The following is a 17,647-nucleotide window of genomic DNA, read 5'->3' as shown; positions in this document are numbered from 1 at the left end:
TTGCCGAGTGACATCTCTCTGCATCTACGTCGACGCCGATGCAATTGCCAAGTGATGTTGTTTTACATTTACTTCGGCATTGACATAGTTGCCTAGTAACATCGCTCTGCATATGCAAGGGTCGTCGATGCAGATGCTGAGCAGTGCTACTTTGCATCTACGTCGATGCGATGTAGTTGCCGAGCTAAAGGGCCATCAATGCATATGCCGAGTAGCATCGCTTTACATCTGCATCGGTGACCCTTTCCCCGCTCGGCAATTGCGTCGGTGTCGATGCAAATGCATAGTGATCCTTATCTCTCGTCGTCGCTCTCCTCATCCACAACAATCACTTGTGGCATTGTCGTTTACCACCACTGACGTTGTTTGCTACCACCAACTGGAACATTAAGATTACCTTTCTGCTCTTTATTTTCATATTTCCGTCGGTAAAATTAATGGCGTATGGGTAAATTGACTTAGATGTTTCACTTTCGTAACTATAGGAATGCTAATGTAAATTTCTGAAGTGTAGGAACCAAGATGCTAAAAATAACTAACTGTATGGGGTAATATGTAATTAGTTTGAAATCAAATGTATATGCTAAATTGTTTCATGTTGGAATATGTCTTTTTCGGAAAATACGAAAGACAAACTAGAATGACAATTCAGTAAGTGCGACTTCAACTTGTCATAAATGGAAATTAAAATGGGACAAAATATACACTGTATTGGGACATGACATTTCCAGAAAGGGTCAGGATTCATGCTGACTAAGTTGAACTATTGATCTTTTGCGTTTTGGCTAAAGTATAAAGAAGGATCACTGATTCACTCGTAGTTTTTCTCGGAATGTTTAATTGCCGCATGAGTAAGTGGTCTCAAGTATTTGTTATTGCCACTATGCACCACTAACCTTCAAGATATTGTTGTCTAAACCGTATCATGTCTGATATTGAGTAAGTTTTAGACATCAAAAAGATAAATCAGTTTATTCTTATTGAAACTTGTAGGTCGTGCTAATTCCATTGTGTTTTAGACCACTAATCTTTGCTTGCCGGCCTTATTCCATTTGGTTATTTGGCAAATCTTTACACAAGTTTTCGTCTCTCTTTGTTGGTCTATATTGTTCAGTAGTTTTCATCTCTCTTAATTCACCAGATTCATTCTGCCTTCAGATACAATTGCTCACACTTCAAGTAAAGACTATTTCCAAGTGACTGTGATGCCCCTCAAGTCGGAGCTAAGAGATCGTTTTTATCTTTATGTTTTTTACTTCTTTTTTTTTTTTTTTGCATGTTTATTTCCTCTCACCTCAATTATGTGGATTGTATTATAATTATTTGAATTTATTATATTTACACATTTAATATTTGGGATTTGCCATTTGACGAAGATCTGATTGAATGTTTCTGAACCAATTAAGTTTTTACCTTATTGTTTGATGATTATACTCAGATGTCAATAATGGGAAATAATGTAGTTCACATAATTGATCCTAAATAGTTGGATTATAATATTTTTGTTGGTATAATGTAGTTCAAATATTGATTTAATTATGTCGAAATGTTTGTCTTATAGCGTCAAACCATTTTTACCAAATTTCTGCATTGGACACGTAGCACATTTAACGTTAATATCATGTGGAACTCAGGATTTTTGGTGTGATTTTGCAATAGAAATGCAGTGTGTGTGTCCGTTATGCCTTAGATAGGTGTATGTATGGTCATCACAATCAAGCTAATTCCGAGATGCTGACTCAATCTTCTGTCAACCGCACCTATCAATACTACTGCTTAGACTTTGTTCTACATTCTTTTCTATGGTCGATTAATTATGGAAAATAAAAATAAAAATAAAAAGCTTTACGTGCCCATTTTAGAGTTCTATATACATATATATATATATATATATATATATATATATATATATATATATATATATATATATATATATATATATATATATATATATATATATATATATATATATACATATATATATATATGTATATATATACATATACATATATATATGTATATATATACATATACATATATATACATATACATATATATATATACATACATATACATATATATATATACATATATATATACATACATATACATATATACATATATATATATATACATATATATATACATATATATATACATACATATATATATATACATATATATATATACATACATATATATATATATACATACATATACATACATATATATATATATACATACATATATATATACATACATATATATATACATATATATATATATACATATATATATATATATATCGCAAGTAAATAAGATGTTGAAGAATTGTTAGCCTTAGGAAATACACGTGGGCCGACTTCATTGGAGACGTGCCGTCGTGTTGGGTGCGGTGCTCTCCATACCTGACAGTTCACTTCACCGTCTTCCGTAGCTCTTTTCCTCTTCTTTGTCCCTATCTCGAGGGTTAGTTGTGCCGCACTAATCAGCGAACAGTATCCTCGTAATGAGCCACACGTGTCTCTTCCGTGATCATCTCAAACAAGTACTTTGATTTTCGGCTCGGACGTGGACCGAAAGCTCCACTCAGCAAATTTACATGCCTTTTGTCACCGACAGTCTCACCGTGGGCCCGCTCGAATAATCGACACGGCCAATCGAAATGAATGGCAAATTAACACCAATTCTTTTTCATTCTTCTCTAACTATCAAAATGAATGGCAAATTAACACCGTTTATGATATTGGTTTGTCCGAAACCATTTCTTTCTTAGTACTTAGAACAAAAGATCCATCATCTCCGTAACCAATACTTAATATTCACAAAGATAATTACTGAAGAAATACAAGGTTTATTTTTATTTGAGACTTCTTTTTTTCTCTTTTCTAAATACTGTAATCTCTATTTGTATTTTGTCTCCCATAAACAAAATCACCTGATATCTTTTAAACAATTATTCATGGCGAAGTGACTAAAACTTGATTAATGTTATGCAACAAAAGACTAAAATTTATGAAATTACATGAATGGTGATCCTAGAGCTACATATTTCAGACAAGCCAAGAATAGTCTTTATGTTTGAATCACTCCATTTATGCTGTTGTTGTTTTGCTGGTAAGTATCGATACAAACTATTTCTTTTATTTATTTTACGTAATTCGATAGGCCATTTTGATATTGTTGATTGTTGCAGAATTCTTTTTTTTTGCTTCTATATCCATTGTTAATGGCCAAAAAATAAGTAGCATAATTTCATCAAAAGATTACTAAGCTAATGTTATAAAAAGAATAGGTTGACTAATTCTGTTTTTTTAAAGATGTGATGTGATGTGATCAACAGAAACAAAAATGAGTATGAAAATTTAATGTCATTTTGCCCATCTTATCATGATGAGAAACACTAATTTATGTATTAATTGTACGTATGCTCTGAATAGTTGCTTGCTTGTTTCTTGTAAGATTAATTATATACTTATTTATTTATTTTATGTATTTTGGATGTGATCTCTTCTAAAATTTGGCTTTGATTGCAATCATATTATTCCACATAGTAAGTGTCAAATGAGTTTTATTTACCATAATAGAGTAATATGGTGAACCATTAAAGAGAAAAAAAAAAACAACTTGATAATTAAGGTCAAGAATTTGTCTTACTCTAAATAATTAGCTAATTATATTTGAATGAAAATAATTAAATTTTAATATAACATGTGTATTTTATCATTCTAATATAAATTTTTCATAAGGCATCCCTAATAACTGGAATAATGTGTTATCTCTTCTATGGCATTTCTAATAAGTCGTAATGCTTCAACTATTTGGGGTAGATGAATTCATTTTATGTTTGATCTCGGTTTATATCATTCATAAGACTTGTTTATTTTTTGAATATTTTATATAATTTTTTTAGTTTAATCTTCTATTGCAGTCATGCCTAATCCCATATATAATATTACTTAAAAATATATTTAAAATAAAAATAATTTTTAAAGTATTCCTATAAGATAAGATTGATGTAAATTATAATCTTAAGAGTTAAATGTAACTTAAATATATTTAAAATAAAAATTGATTCTTTAAGCATTCATATCAATGTTGATGTAAGTTAGAATCTTAGGAATTAAATAGATAGTGATTGGAGGGTACCTTAAAATTACAAGGATAATAACTATATTTAAAGAGATGTATTTATAATTTTGTGTCACTATGAAGGCAAATAAGAACCGAGATCTGCTTCTCTGTTTATCGTCTCTCTTTCAAAGCCAAACCCTCAATCCTTACTCTCGATCTCGAGCTCTCTTGTTGGTATTCCTCAAAACCCTAAGATCCATGTGCCAAGGAACCCCCGGAGGAATGGGGAATCGGCGGCATTGCAGTGATAGGAAGTATGATGGCGACAAAAAGGACAAAAGTTCAAGCCGACAGGGTCGTCGTCCTGGGTCGGACGGAAGCAATGCAGGCAGAAGGGTTCTTAGGCTGTTGCCTAGCTCCCCACTATCACCTCGCTGTCTAAGTGCCGCTTCCGTATCCTCAAATTTGGAGGAGCTCATCGACGAGAACCATGTCATTGTTTCATCATTGGTCGGAACGGAGTACTACGTTAGGATCCTATCTTTTGTTGATAAGGATCAACTAGAACTGGAATTTGCCATTCTTATACACAATAAGGCCAGTTTTACTAGTTTAATGATTTTGGTTTAGCCGCATGATCTCAGATTGGTGAAGATTTTTAGTGTTTAGGGTGCGAATTGGTTGTGGTTTTCTTTATATACCTAATTTGCTAGTATTCTGTTAACAATATAGTATTTAGGCTCGCCAAACTTGGTTAGCTGAAGATTTGATGTTTGAGTGATTTGTGGTCAATTTTTGTGGAAGAAAATTTCTTTCATTGTGAAGCCTTTGTGGGAATCATACGTTTGCCCACATAATTTCTATAGTCGGGGTATCTTAAATCTCCAAGAATATAACAAAAGAATTGAAGTCTATAAGAAAATTTTAGGCCTATTTTGCTAGGATAAATAGTATTATATTAGATTCATGAGCTGGCCTGTAGGATATCCAAGTTCTAATGCATAATACCTGCTTAAGAATCATCATGTTCTTTTCTTCTTAGGCACTTTGCTTCTTTTGAATGTATCTAAATGTTTATGTGTTGAGTCATTCAATGGCTACTCCCTCAGATTGATTAACCAGTAATACTGATTCCCATTTTTGCCTATTTCTTGACCTCAGCCAGGTTTTGATAGTCACAACTGCTATGTTGATGAACACTATCTTCCTTCCTGAAGTAAGATAATGCTTCCAAACTTTTCCGCTGGCTTTCTTTCTAATGGTACAGCCCAGATAGCCTCCTCTAGAATAATATATATAATAAGACCAATTAGATCGATCAAGCCTGTAAGTAATAAATAGAAAGAAAAGGTCTACATCCCCCTAGATTGAAGTTGGGATAGAGATTGTTGCCAGGTTGCCAGCAAACTCTATTGAATGTAAGTACATTAGATCATTTTGTATTTTGGCTTTCCTGAGTAATAGCTTATTTGGGAATTTGATAGTATCAATAACCAGACAGGACATTTCGACATCCAGCAGATGGTGGATCCTACTGGAATTGTCAATTAGTCCGTGACGCATGTTGATTGGTCAGAAGGAAAGTGGCATCCAAAAGCATATCGAATAGAAGATGTCACTTTTGAGCTCCTGAAGAACATTTCAGTAAACATTCTCTCTTTCAAAAATTCATACTTTAGAATGTCCAAATACCTCTAAATTCTTATTGGCTGATATGGGTTTTGTTGACAATCTATTAATAAGAGTTACCATGTCACGAAAGGGTAAATCTTTTAGAACTTATGTTTATATATGCTTATTCTTTCTTTTTTCTCTCTCCCGTACGACTACTCATCACGTGAATCGCACATTTTTTGGATCCGCTTCACTTGAAGATCCGCTTCGAGTCGGTGTCGCATCGCACATGCTTCGGATCCGCTTCACTTGAAGATCCGATTCCAGTTGAACTAAACGCGGCCTATATATACATATAACCCCAGTCTCCCCCCTCCCACTCCCGCTCTCGCTCTCCTCTTCCTCCTTCGATCTCTCTCGCTCTCTCCGTGTTTGGCTTAGCCGTCCTTGGTCAATCCTCCTCCGTGCCCTCCTCTCTCTCTATCTCTCTTCGGGCGAAGATGAAGCGGCCGGTGAAGTTCATCGCCGACCCTAGGGCACGGCGCACCGCGTTCAAGAAGAGGAGGGCCTGCTTCCTCAAGAAGGCCTATGAGCTCTCCACCCTCACCGCCACCGACGTCGCCGCCATCTCCTTCGCTCCACATGATGCACCTCCCGGCGCCGTCCCCGACCTCCTCACCTGGCCTCAGGACCGGAAAGAGGTGGTCCACATTATCCGCCGCCTCCCTAAGTACGGCGACGGCGCCGCTCCCGGCATCAATAAAACGCCAAAAATCAAGCCCCCGGAGGAGGTTGCGGTCGACCAGGCTTGGGACGACCAAGGGGCGCTTTGGACCATCGTGACGTCCCTGCTGGAACCAGAGATCCTGGCCCTGAGAAATAGCGGAACTAAGTTACCGGAGGAACCGGAGTGCTCGAGCTCCCATCACATCCGAGGGCTTCAAGATCCTCTTCCTCCTCCTCCTCCTCCTCTCGCGGCGGCGATCGTCGACGATGCCTCCGATCCCACTGCCATGAGGATTCACGAGCTCCTGAGTATGCCCGATACCTTCTACGGGAACGATGAGGCCTCCTTCGCTGAGCTGCTGCACCTGATGCAACAAGAGTAGACCAGCAACATCTGCCATAACTTCTTCAGCTACAAGGAAAATGGGTATTTTTTTTCTTTTTATTGCGAAGTTGGATACACAGTCAAAATCTGTCCTCTGATTCGACGAGCAATAAAATCAGCTTCTTTTCCAACAAAAATCGTGCAAAATTTTCCTGATAACATCTATTCAGCAACCAGAGTGCCAAATAGATGACTTGCATACACCATTGTTTCATACTTGTTCACCTCTCAGTACTTCTTTACATTTAGATTAGCTCAAGGAATAATAAGATTTTCTTATGCATTTTGTCTTTCAGAAAAGAGTTGCTTGACAGCAGTATCCAATTTTAGGCTTTTAGCCAATGATCTAACACTAGCGAGTTAAGAACTGCTTTCATATTTTATCCTTTCTCAATCAGTGCCATCTTGTGTTTCAATGGGTCATAGAGGAACTCTCAATTGTTCATCTCCTTATAAGTACATTTATAAGAGATGAATTATCCTACTTTGCTTTGATCATATGTTTTAATTGTTTATTTTGGGGTTTTAAGTATGCTATCTGCAGTCCTATCACAATCACTTTTCCATTCTATACTATAAGAATTTCATAGGAGTGTAACTGGGTTTATGAGAAAAACTTGAAAAATATCCTGGGGATATAAATAAACAAACTGTTCTGCTGTCATTGGTGTTTGTCAATGATAGGTTTTCAATCCCTCTCTTATCAGAACAAGTATAATTGTGCTGAGTGTTGGTTGCTAATGAAGAGTGATGTCTGGAGCAGAGAAAATTGGCTCAACATGGTCTCCAAAGATCTTTACACAGTAGAAGTAACTGAGGCCAACCTTTTGAGGTATTAGATCTTCTATTTATAATATGAAGAGATTTGTATGCATATCTTGAGTAATAATGAAGCTTATTTGTTGCAATAGAGATACACTAAACTATTTCTTAAACATTAGTTCAAAATATCAACTTTATAGAGGCATTAAAGAGATTATTTTTCCTATTTCACTTTGATCATATGGTTTAATTCTTTTAGGTTCTGAATATCGTGTCTAAATGCTGGTATGTCTTTTTCATATTCAATTACCAAATATTTCTATTTTGAATGTTTATACTGGCTTTTACTCTGAACTATAACTTTTGTCTTAACATCATGTTTGCATTTCCTGTAGTTTGACTAGTATCATTTTCAATTTTAGGCTTTTCATGATTGCTAATTTTTGGCATCTAGAATTAATAGTAGTAATTAAATTTAGTTAGTGAAATTAATTACAATAACATATATGTGTTAAGTATTTGTATTTTGAATTTAGAAGGGCTCATACAAAAAAACTATCAACATTGCAAAAATCTGCATGCAATTTCCCAAATAAATAGAAACACAATTTAAACTTTATAAATAAAATTAAGAAATCAAAAACTTACATCTACAAAAAGGGAATTATTTTTTGGGATTTTTTGTTCAATGAGTTTTTGAGAGGGATTAGAGGATCACACTGGAATATGACATAATATAAAGAAATAAGCAAAAAGTTATCAATCAAACTATTGACCTTCCAAATCTAATTTCATGAGCAAAAACTTGAAAAAAGGTAATATTTCAGTTCAGATTGACTCTCATGAATCAAACTTGGCCAATCTATTATTACTGTTTTACTTGTGATTATTTGAGTATTATTGGAGTTATAAGAAAGAGTGGGAAAAAAGGGAAAGATGATGGCCTCAACTTCAACTGTCCCTAGCATGCAGCCCTCCCCCGGCCGTGCTGTCGTGGACCAAGCATGAACTCACCGTAAATCCTGTTAATACTTACAGTAGAAAAACTTACTTGTACAAACAAATGATTTGCATAACCAAAATGATGAATTTCTCGCATGTCATTTATATATATTGTTGTTCATGTTACCACCAATTCTTTTTCTTTCTCCTCTAACTATCAAAATGAATGGCAAATTAACACTGTTTATGATGTTGGTTTCATGTTGATTAGTTCTCACATTAGTTCTGTGCATTTAGTTAATCTGTGTTTGTTTTGTTCTTCCCCTTTAATTAACTTCTGATTTCTATTATAATACAGTTTTTGTATAATACATTCTTTTTGTAACTTAATTTTTCTTATACTCAAATTTACCTGAAGAAACAATTTTGCGTTGTTTTAGTTGCCTCTTCACCTGCAATGGCTTTGTTCACTCCATCAGGTCCTGTAATGCAGAAAGATTTGCTGACTTCCAGCGATCGCTCATCGAGATGCCATCAAGCATCTATCTTTTCTCATTCAACCAGCAGTGTTGAGAACTTGCTCTTTCTCGAAGCACATCTTGTCTCCACCAATCTACTATGCAAACCATCATCTTTGACAAGACACCCTGAAGGAGGCCATTTTTAGATTTACCCATGAGTGGCAGCCAGTGCTATTTACTTGATTCTTAGAAGTTTTCAGCTTCTTGTGGCAACAAGTTCTAGCTTGATGATGTCAGTGAATCTAAATAGTTTGTTCCAGATATTTTGAATGGAATATTTGAAATAGCAATCGAGATGGAAAAGATTGAGAAGAATTCACTGAGAAGCAAAATGCTGGAGGGGTATCTTATGGTAGCTCTGTTTGAGCCATCAACATCAACCAGACTTTCCTTTGAGCCAACTATAAAAAGGTTAGGAGGAGATGTTTTTGATTACAGAAGAAGCACGTGAATTTTCTTCAGCCACGAGGAGATACTCTTGAAGGTATGATCTTAATTATGGATAATTTTGTGGTGTCCAGAATTGTAAAAGGAAGACTTAACGAGTGGAAAGCATGATTTGTAGATATAACTACAGTTGAAGGTTACACAGATATAATTGTTTTGAAACACTTCAAAAGTGGAGTTGCTAGATGGCAGCGTCTACAGCCAGTATTCTTTTTTATAAATGCTAGGATGATCAAGGACAGCATCCAACACAGGTAAAAGGAATAGTATCTCATTGTTATCTTGTTCAGGAAGGATGATAAAAACAGAAGAAAACAACTGAAGGTTTTTATGCTGCATTTTCTCTTAGATGATTCTGATGTATGTATAGTTTGTTGATAGCCAGGTTTTCATGTAGGGAAGTTTGCTTCACCATTAGAACTACAGGGGAAAAAATACTTGAAACCTCAACGAATTATGATGACATAATTGTTCTTACTTGTCAGATTAGGAAGTACATTACTTCATCAGAAAACATTCCTTAAGGTTGCTGTGAATTCTTTGAGGTCACCACAGGGAAATAGAAGTCAACCGGTTCATGATGCTATTTGTAATAGAAAAATCAGATATTAATATGAATTGCTAGCCTCAGTGTATAAGTACTATCAAGAGATATTTCACAAGCTGATAAGCACCACAATAATGCATTAATTTTCTTGGCATGTACATTGGGAACAAAGCTCTAGTTTTCTAGAAGTGGCTTCGAGGAGTGATGTTGCCTTATCAAGCCCTCATTCAGAAAGAAAGATTTGGTGAGATGATGCATAGACCTTTATGATGATATTCATGGTAAGTGCATTGTGGACATAGAGGTGTTAGATGTGCTTCCTAAGCATCCTGCTATCATGCATCCTCACCCAAGACTTGATGAGGTACGTGAACATGTCTGAAACCATTTCTTTCTTAGTATGTAGAACAAAAGATCCATCGTCTCCGCAACCAACACTTAATATTCACAAAGATAATTGCTGAGGAAATGTAAGGTTTACTTTTATTTGAGACTTCCTTTTTTTTCTTTTCTAAATACTGCAAAATCTATTTGTATTTTGTCCCCCATAAACAAAATCACCTGATATCTCTTAAACAACCATTCATGGCGAAGTGACTAAAACTTGATTAATGTTATGCATGGATGGTGATCCTAGAGCTGCATATTTCAGACAAATCAAGAATGTTCTTTATGTTTGAATCGCTCCATTGATGCTGCTGTTGCTTTGCTGGTAAGTATCGATACAAACTATTTCTTTTATTTGTTTTATGTAATTCGATAGGCCATTTTGACATTGTTGATTGTTACAGAATTCATTTTTCTGCTTCTGTGTCCATTGTTAATGGCTGAAAAATAAGTAGCATAATTTCATCAAAAGATTGCTAAGCTAATGTTATAAAAAGAATAGGTTTACTGATTCTGTTTCTTAAAGATGTGATGTGATCAACAGAAACAGAAACGAGTATGAAAATTTAATGTCATTTTGCCCATCTCATTATGATGAGAAACACTAATTGTATTTATGCTCTGAATACTTGCTTGCTTATACTTGTTTGCTTGTGTCTTGTAAGATTAACTGTGTACTTATTTATTTATTTTATGTATTTTGGATATGATCCCTTCTAAAATCTGGCTTTGATTGCAATTATATTATTCCACATAGTAAGTGTCAAATAACTTTTATTTACCATAATGGAGTAATGTGGTAAACCATTAAAGAGAAAAAAAAACATCTTGATGATTAAGGTCAAGAATTTAAGTCTTGCTCTAAATAATTGGCTATATTATATTTGAATGAAAATAATTAAATTTTAATATAACATATGTGTTTTATTATTCTAATACAAATTTTTCATAAGACATCCCTAATAACTGGAATCATGTGTTATCTCTTCCACGGTATTTCTAATAAGTCGTAATGCCTCAACTATTTAGGGTAGTTGAATTCATTTTATGTTTGATCTCTCTTTATATCATTCATAAGACTTGTTTATTTTTTGAATATTTTATATAATTTTTTTAGTTTAATCTTATATTACAGTCATGCCTAATCCCATATATAATATTACTTAAAAATATATTTAAAATAAAAATGATTTTTAAAGTATTCCTATAAGATAAGATTGATGTAAATTATAATCTTAAGAGTTAAATGTAACTTAAATATATTTAAAATAAAAATTGATTCTTTAAGCATTCATGTCAATGTTGATGTAAGTTAGAATCTTAAGATTTAAATAGATGGTGATTGGATGGTACCTTAAAATTACAAGGATAATAACTATATTTAGAGGGGTGTATTTATAATTTTGTATCGCTATGAAGTCAAATAAGAACTGAGATCGGCTTCTCTTTTTACCGCCTTTCTTTCGAAGCCAAACCCTTAATCTTTACTCCTGATCTTGAACTCTCTTGGTGGGATTCCTTAAAACCCTAAGATCCATGTGCCAAGGAACCCCCGGAGGCATTGGGAACTAGGGGCATCCCAGTGATAGGAAGCACGATGGCGACAAAAAGGACAAAAGTTTGAGCCGGCGGCGTCGTCGTCCCGAGTCAGACGCAAGTAATGCAGGCAGAAGGGTTCTTAGGTTGTTTCCTGGCTCCCCATCGTCACCTCGCTATCTAAGTGTCACTTACGTATCCTCAAGGTTGAGCATGTCAAGGAATACCTCCTCATGGAGGAGGAGTTCGCCGCCAATCAGGAACGCCTCCGTTCCCTAGAGGAGAAGAACGAGGAGGACCGCTCCAAGTTCAATGATCTCTGGGAGTCGCCGATGAGCATTGGAAACTTGGAGGAGCTCATCGACGAGAACCATGCCATTGTTTTGTCATCGGTCGGAATGGAGTACTATGTTAGGATCCTATCTTTTGTTGACAAGAATTAACTGGAACTGGAATTTGCCATTTTTATGCACAATAAGATCAGTTTTACTGGTTTAATGATTTTGGTTTGGTCGCATGATCTCAGATTGGTGAAGATTTTTAGTGTTTACAGTGCGAATTGGTTGTGATTTTCTTTATATACCTAATTTGCTAGTATTCTGTTAAAAATCTAGTATTTAGGATCACCGAATTTGATGTTCGAGTGATCTGTGGTCAATTTTTGTGGGAGAGAATTTCTTTCATTGTGAATCCTTTGTGGGAATCATATGTTTGCCCACATAATTTCTATGGCCGGGGTATCTTAAATCTCCAAAAATTAAGAATATTACAAAAGAATTGAAGTCTAGAAGGAAAATTTAGGCCCATTTTGCTAGGATAAATGGTATTATATTAGATTCATGTGCTGGACCGTAGGATATCTATAGTTTGGTCAGATAATTAATGCTTAAGATTGTTTGAATCCTTTTATTCTTAAGTTAGTGTAAAGCAAGGTTTGCCGTACCGGACTGTACCGCCCGGTATGGGCGGTACGTACCGGTCCGACAGGCTAGCAGTACGCGGACCGCCCTTTACCGGTCCGCCCGTACCGAGTACTGTAACAGTGCACTGTAGCACTGTAGCACTGCTACAGTGCTTGGTACACCTGAGTGTACCGCTCGGTACACCTGGGTGTACCGAGCAGTATACCATACCGTACCGGTACTGAGCCCGGGTCGAAACGCCGGTACAGTACGGTACGGCGAACCTTGGTGTAAAGTATCTCTTTCTTTTTGTCTGATTGCTTCGGATATATGATGTGATTTGTAAAACTTCGTTTCTGTATTCCGTAATTGTGTTGTTTTCTCACTCTGTTGGATGTTGAAACATGGCCCCTAAAAGTTATTCTTGATCCTTTTCTATGAAATTGATAACTCACCTTCTATGAACTTTCAATTTTTTGGTCTAGAAGTTCTATATTCTGAATGGACCCTATTTATGAGCAATATCTGATGTTTCTACTTGACAATCTGATGCTGTATGGTGCTTCATTAGGTCAGTGAAGAAGTTGAACGAGCCTTAGCAAAGCTAAGTCCTCCAAAAATTGGTGGAAGGTAAGACATATTATGACATCATACATCATGAATCAGATGGATTCTTTGAGAATGAACTTATTTTGGATTTTTTTTTCCTCTGCATGGAATTATAAGTGACTAAGATGTTGTAACCAAATAGTTATGTTGCCATGCTTTCTGATACAATCTTTCGGGTAAAATATCTGAAAGCATGTCAAGTTTCTTGTGAACTTGTTGCAGGCTGCATAACAAGTGTTTAAATTTAATGAAATGAAGGATGGTTGAGAAAGATAACAGCTGTATATTATGATTTTTAAATTGTTGTCCTAGAGTCTGATTGCTAGAATTTTAATTTATGGTCATTCTGCTTAACAGATTGTAGTCTATTTTTCAGAAGCTACTATAGACATATATAGGCATGAGTCTCATGCCTATATGGAGGCTAGGGAGGGGCAAAATATTTAACATAATTATTGCAATAGAGGCAATAACATTAAGTTGTTGACAGGCCTCAATGAGATAAATGGTGCAAATGTATCTATTGGGTTTTGAAAGGTAGTGTTCAATAGTCTAACAGAATTGTCTCAATACCTATCCTGATGTTATTTTCCTACCGAGAATTTTATGTATCTTATATTAAAAGGAAAACAAAATTATTAACATTTGCTTGGTTTAGCAAAAAAAGCTGCATAAAGTCATGCAAACACACTATGATTATGATTTTCATACAATCTTTATGATTATACAAGCGGTAATGTTTCTTCATCCCTTTGTGACCAAGTAGCTGTCTTTTTAATCTTGGACTTAGATTTTGTTTTGTGTGCCACTGTCACTATCGGATTGCTTTGGGGAGACTATAGTAAGTGAAGAGTGCATTACATCACAAACAGCAATATGAAGCAAAAGTCTGCAAGGTAATAAGTTATAAGAAAACAGGAACAAACTTTTCTGTTACAGCAGAAATAATGAAGTCTGACGAAAGAAGTGAAACATGAGGAGAACAAAGAGTAAGTTATGACTGGGTTACCAAATTTGTTTGATGAAAATGCATTCTGTAAGAATGATCTTTGCTGCACATCTTTCTGTTTTAAGTCTAATCACATACTGTTCCTATAAAAGATAGGTGTCCTTAGGGATAAAAGTAGGTAATAAAGGTAGTTGACCAAATCGGATAAAGATCATAATCAGAAAGTACCCAATCAATTACAAAAATTTCATAAGTGGAATACAACTAAATAAGCTCATGTCTAATGATATCTAGCTTTGTGAAGATGTTCTAAAGTTGTGATAATATTGCCTTGTAAATTGAGAATAGGCCAATTAATCTAATTAACTCAAACAAGAATTAATAGAACTCTGCACAAACCTAACTTTAAGACTTGCTTTATCATATTCAAGCCATTCAATTTCAGTCCATCTTGTTAGTCTTTGCTTGTTAGTTGTGATGTTTCCCAGTAATTGATGTGCACATCTAAGAAAGATTATTTCCTTCAGTTTGTTGCTTATTGTTTGAAGAAATATTAGCTTCATTTTTATCTACCGATAGTAAAGAACTGATTCATCATCTAGCCTATAAGAAGTTCACCAATTCATCTTCTAGCCTATGAGAAGTTCATTGTCGCAGCATCATTTCTCTGAGGGGTAGATTTGGTAATTTTCCAGATTTAATAGTTTTAAGGGTATTCTTGGAATCATCAAATTTCAGAATTGGTCCTGCAACTCAGCCCTACCACTTGGACATATGAGTTATCCTATGCCTAATATGCATCTTTGACTATTTATGCTTGTTTCGATTCCTGGATTAGGTGCTTTATGAATAAAGACTAGCATTATTGCTTGTTGTTTTGCTTCAATCTTCTTGTTCTCCAATTTATCAAGTTTCCCTCAGTGTTCACAGTTGGTGGGAAATTATGGTTTAACCAACTATGAAAATTCTTTACATGAATAATTTCTACTTATGTAATATTCTTTTAGGATCCTTCTGAATTCAAGAAATGCAGGTCTTCACCGAAGCAAATTGAAGGTCCTGATGGAAGAAATCTCCAGCTTCATTTCCGAACAAGACTATCCTTATCCCATTTTACTGGAGGAAAAGTAGAAGGGGAACAGGGAGCTGAAATTCATGTTGTGTTGATTGATGCAAACACTGGCCATGTTGTCACATCAGGACCTGAGTCATCTGCAAAACTAGAAGTTGTAGTCCTTGAGGGTGATTTTAGCAATGAAGACAATGATGATTGGACAGAAGAAGAGTTTGATAGTCATGTAGTGAAAGAACGCGAAGGAAAAAGGTCTCTTTTGATTGGAGACTTATACGTCTCATGGAAAGAAGGTATAGGAACCCTTGGAGAGCTCACATTTCCAGACAATTCTAGTTGGATACGGAGTAGGAAATTTAGGCTTGGACTGAAGATTGCTTCAGGTTTTTGTGATGGTATTCGAGTCCGTGAAGCGAAAACAGAAGCTTTCACTGAAAGGACCACAGAGGGGAATGTAGGTCAGCTTTGCACTATCTTTGGTTTCTTTTTCTCCATTTACCTAAGTTTTCTTTCTGATGTTTATAGTGGACAAGAAACACTATCCACCTGAATTGAAAGATGAAGTCTGGAGATTGGAAAAGATTGGTAAGGATGGTTCATTCCATAAGAGGTTGAATAAATATGGACTCTTTACAGTTGAAGACTTTCTCAGACTTGTTGTTAAGGATCCCCGGAAACTCCGCAAGGTAAGTTTTTGGTTTTCTTGTTTGCTGTAATGAGTCTCTTATTACCTCCACTGTTTGTGGATCTAATTTACTTCACAATGTAGGTTCTTGGAATTGCTATGCTGATGAACACTATCGCAACTGCTATGCTGATGAACACTATCTTCTTGACCTCAGCCAGGTTTTGATAGTCGCAACTGCTATGCTGATGAACACTATCTTCCAACTCTATTGAATGTAAGTACATTAGATCATTTTGCATTTTGGCTTTCCTAAGTAATAGCTTATCTGGGAATTTAATAGTATCAATAACCAGACAGGACATTTCGACCCTACAGATGGTGGATCCTATTGGAATTGCCAATTGGTCCGTAATACATGTTGATTGGTCTGAAGGAAAGTGGCATCCAAAAGCATATCGAGCACAAGATGTCACTTTTGAGCTCCTGAAGAACATTTCAGTAAGCATTCTCTCTTTCAAAAATTCATACTTTAGAATGTCCAGATGCCTCTAAATTCTTATTGGCTGATATGGGTTTTGTTGACAGTCTATTGATGAGAGTTACCATTTCACCAATGATGAGAAGGTAAATCTTTTAGAACTTGTGTTCGTATATGCTGATTCTTTCCTCGTTCACCTTTTCCTGATTTGCTTTCTCTATAGTTGTCACAATCACCGAAAGAACATCAGATTAGGCAAAAGTAACTTAATCTTTGCAAGCTGACCGCCATGTTCTATAGTTTTTCTTTTCCTCCGAGTTACTTCAGTATATTCATGTGCTTAGGTTGAACGAAGCTTATAATAGGAAATTGGAACATGTTGCATATATCCATCTAAAATTCTTGTATTTTTGTCGTAGATAGTGGTAAGTGGTAGGACTTTGCAAGAAAATGCTTGTTCTACATGGTTATGTCAACCAAAACCTTTAAAACACTATGCAATCATATAGAGTAGCATGATACGTGCGTGAGGCACAGAACAAATATGGAGGGATTGATGACCTACTATCTAAGCCTTCAGAGAAGCTAATAAAAAAATATGCGGATGGATGAAACAGAACTACTCAATTAGAAGCCGGTATGACTTGTAAGAAAATAATCATGTCTGTTGAAACAAGTCAAATATTTTCTCAGCATGTTCACTAGTTGGAGGATTGAACTCCAAAGCACCAAAAGCATCTATTTTCATTTTTGTTTAGATAGTATTATTTGGTCCTTTACTATCTCTTACCCATTATGCAAATTCTGCATACTAAAAGGTTAAGTCATGCTTAAAAATAATAACAACAATGGGTTACAAATCGTGGCAAGCATGTATACTATGTTGGAATATCGGATAATTGTTCAAAGTGATCGACTATGCAGTATTCCGAATAATGTTACTGTTGAAGCTATTAAATAATTGTTTAATGCCATCGACTGTAACAATCTGGTTAATTCATGCCGAATCATAACTAATACTACAAGAATTTCATTTTCTTTCCATGTTTGACTTGTATTTATCGTCAC

General features: G+C 35.3%; 1 protein-coding gene across 1 annotated transcript; it reads left to right on the top strand.

Annotated features, from left to right (window-relative positions):
- Positions 1 to 9,319: 9,319 nt before the first annotated feature.
- On the top strand, positions 9,320 to 16,375 carry LOC135629270 (calmodulin-binding protein 60 D-like). Its single transcript, XM_065136445.1, has 6 exons — positions 9,320 to 9,376; positions 10,656 to 10,730; positions 13,415 to 13,473; positions 15,435 to 15,927; positions 15,999 to 16,159; positions 16,243 to 16,375. The coding sequence occupies exons 1-5, from the start codon at positions 9,320 to 9,322 to the stop codon at positions 16,026 to 16,028; spliced, it is 714 nt and encodes a 237-aa protein (XP_064992517.1). The 3' UTR covers positions 16,029 to 16,159; positions 16,243 to 16,375.
- Positions 16,376 to 17,647: the final 1,272 nt, after the last annotated feature.

Source organism: Musa acuminata, chromosome BXJ3-1 (genome assembly GCF_036884655.1).
Source record: "Musa acuminata AAA Group cultivar baxijiao chromosome BXJ3-1, Cavendish_Baxijiao_AAA, whole genome shotgun sequence".
Classification (NCBI taxonomy): Eukaryota; Viridiplantae; Streptophyta; class Magnoliopsida; order Zingiberales; family Musaceae; genus Musa; species Musa acuminata.
Note: the sequence above shows the minus strand (reverse complement) of the source record. Positions and strands in the feature narration are given on the sequence as shown.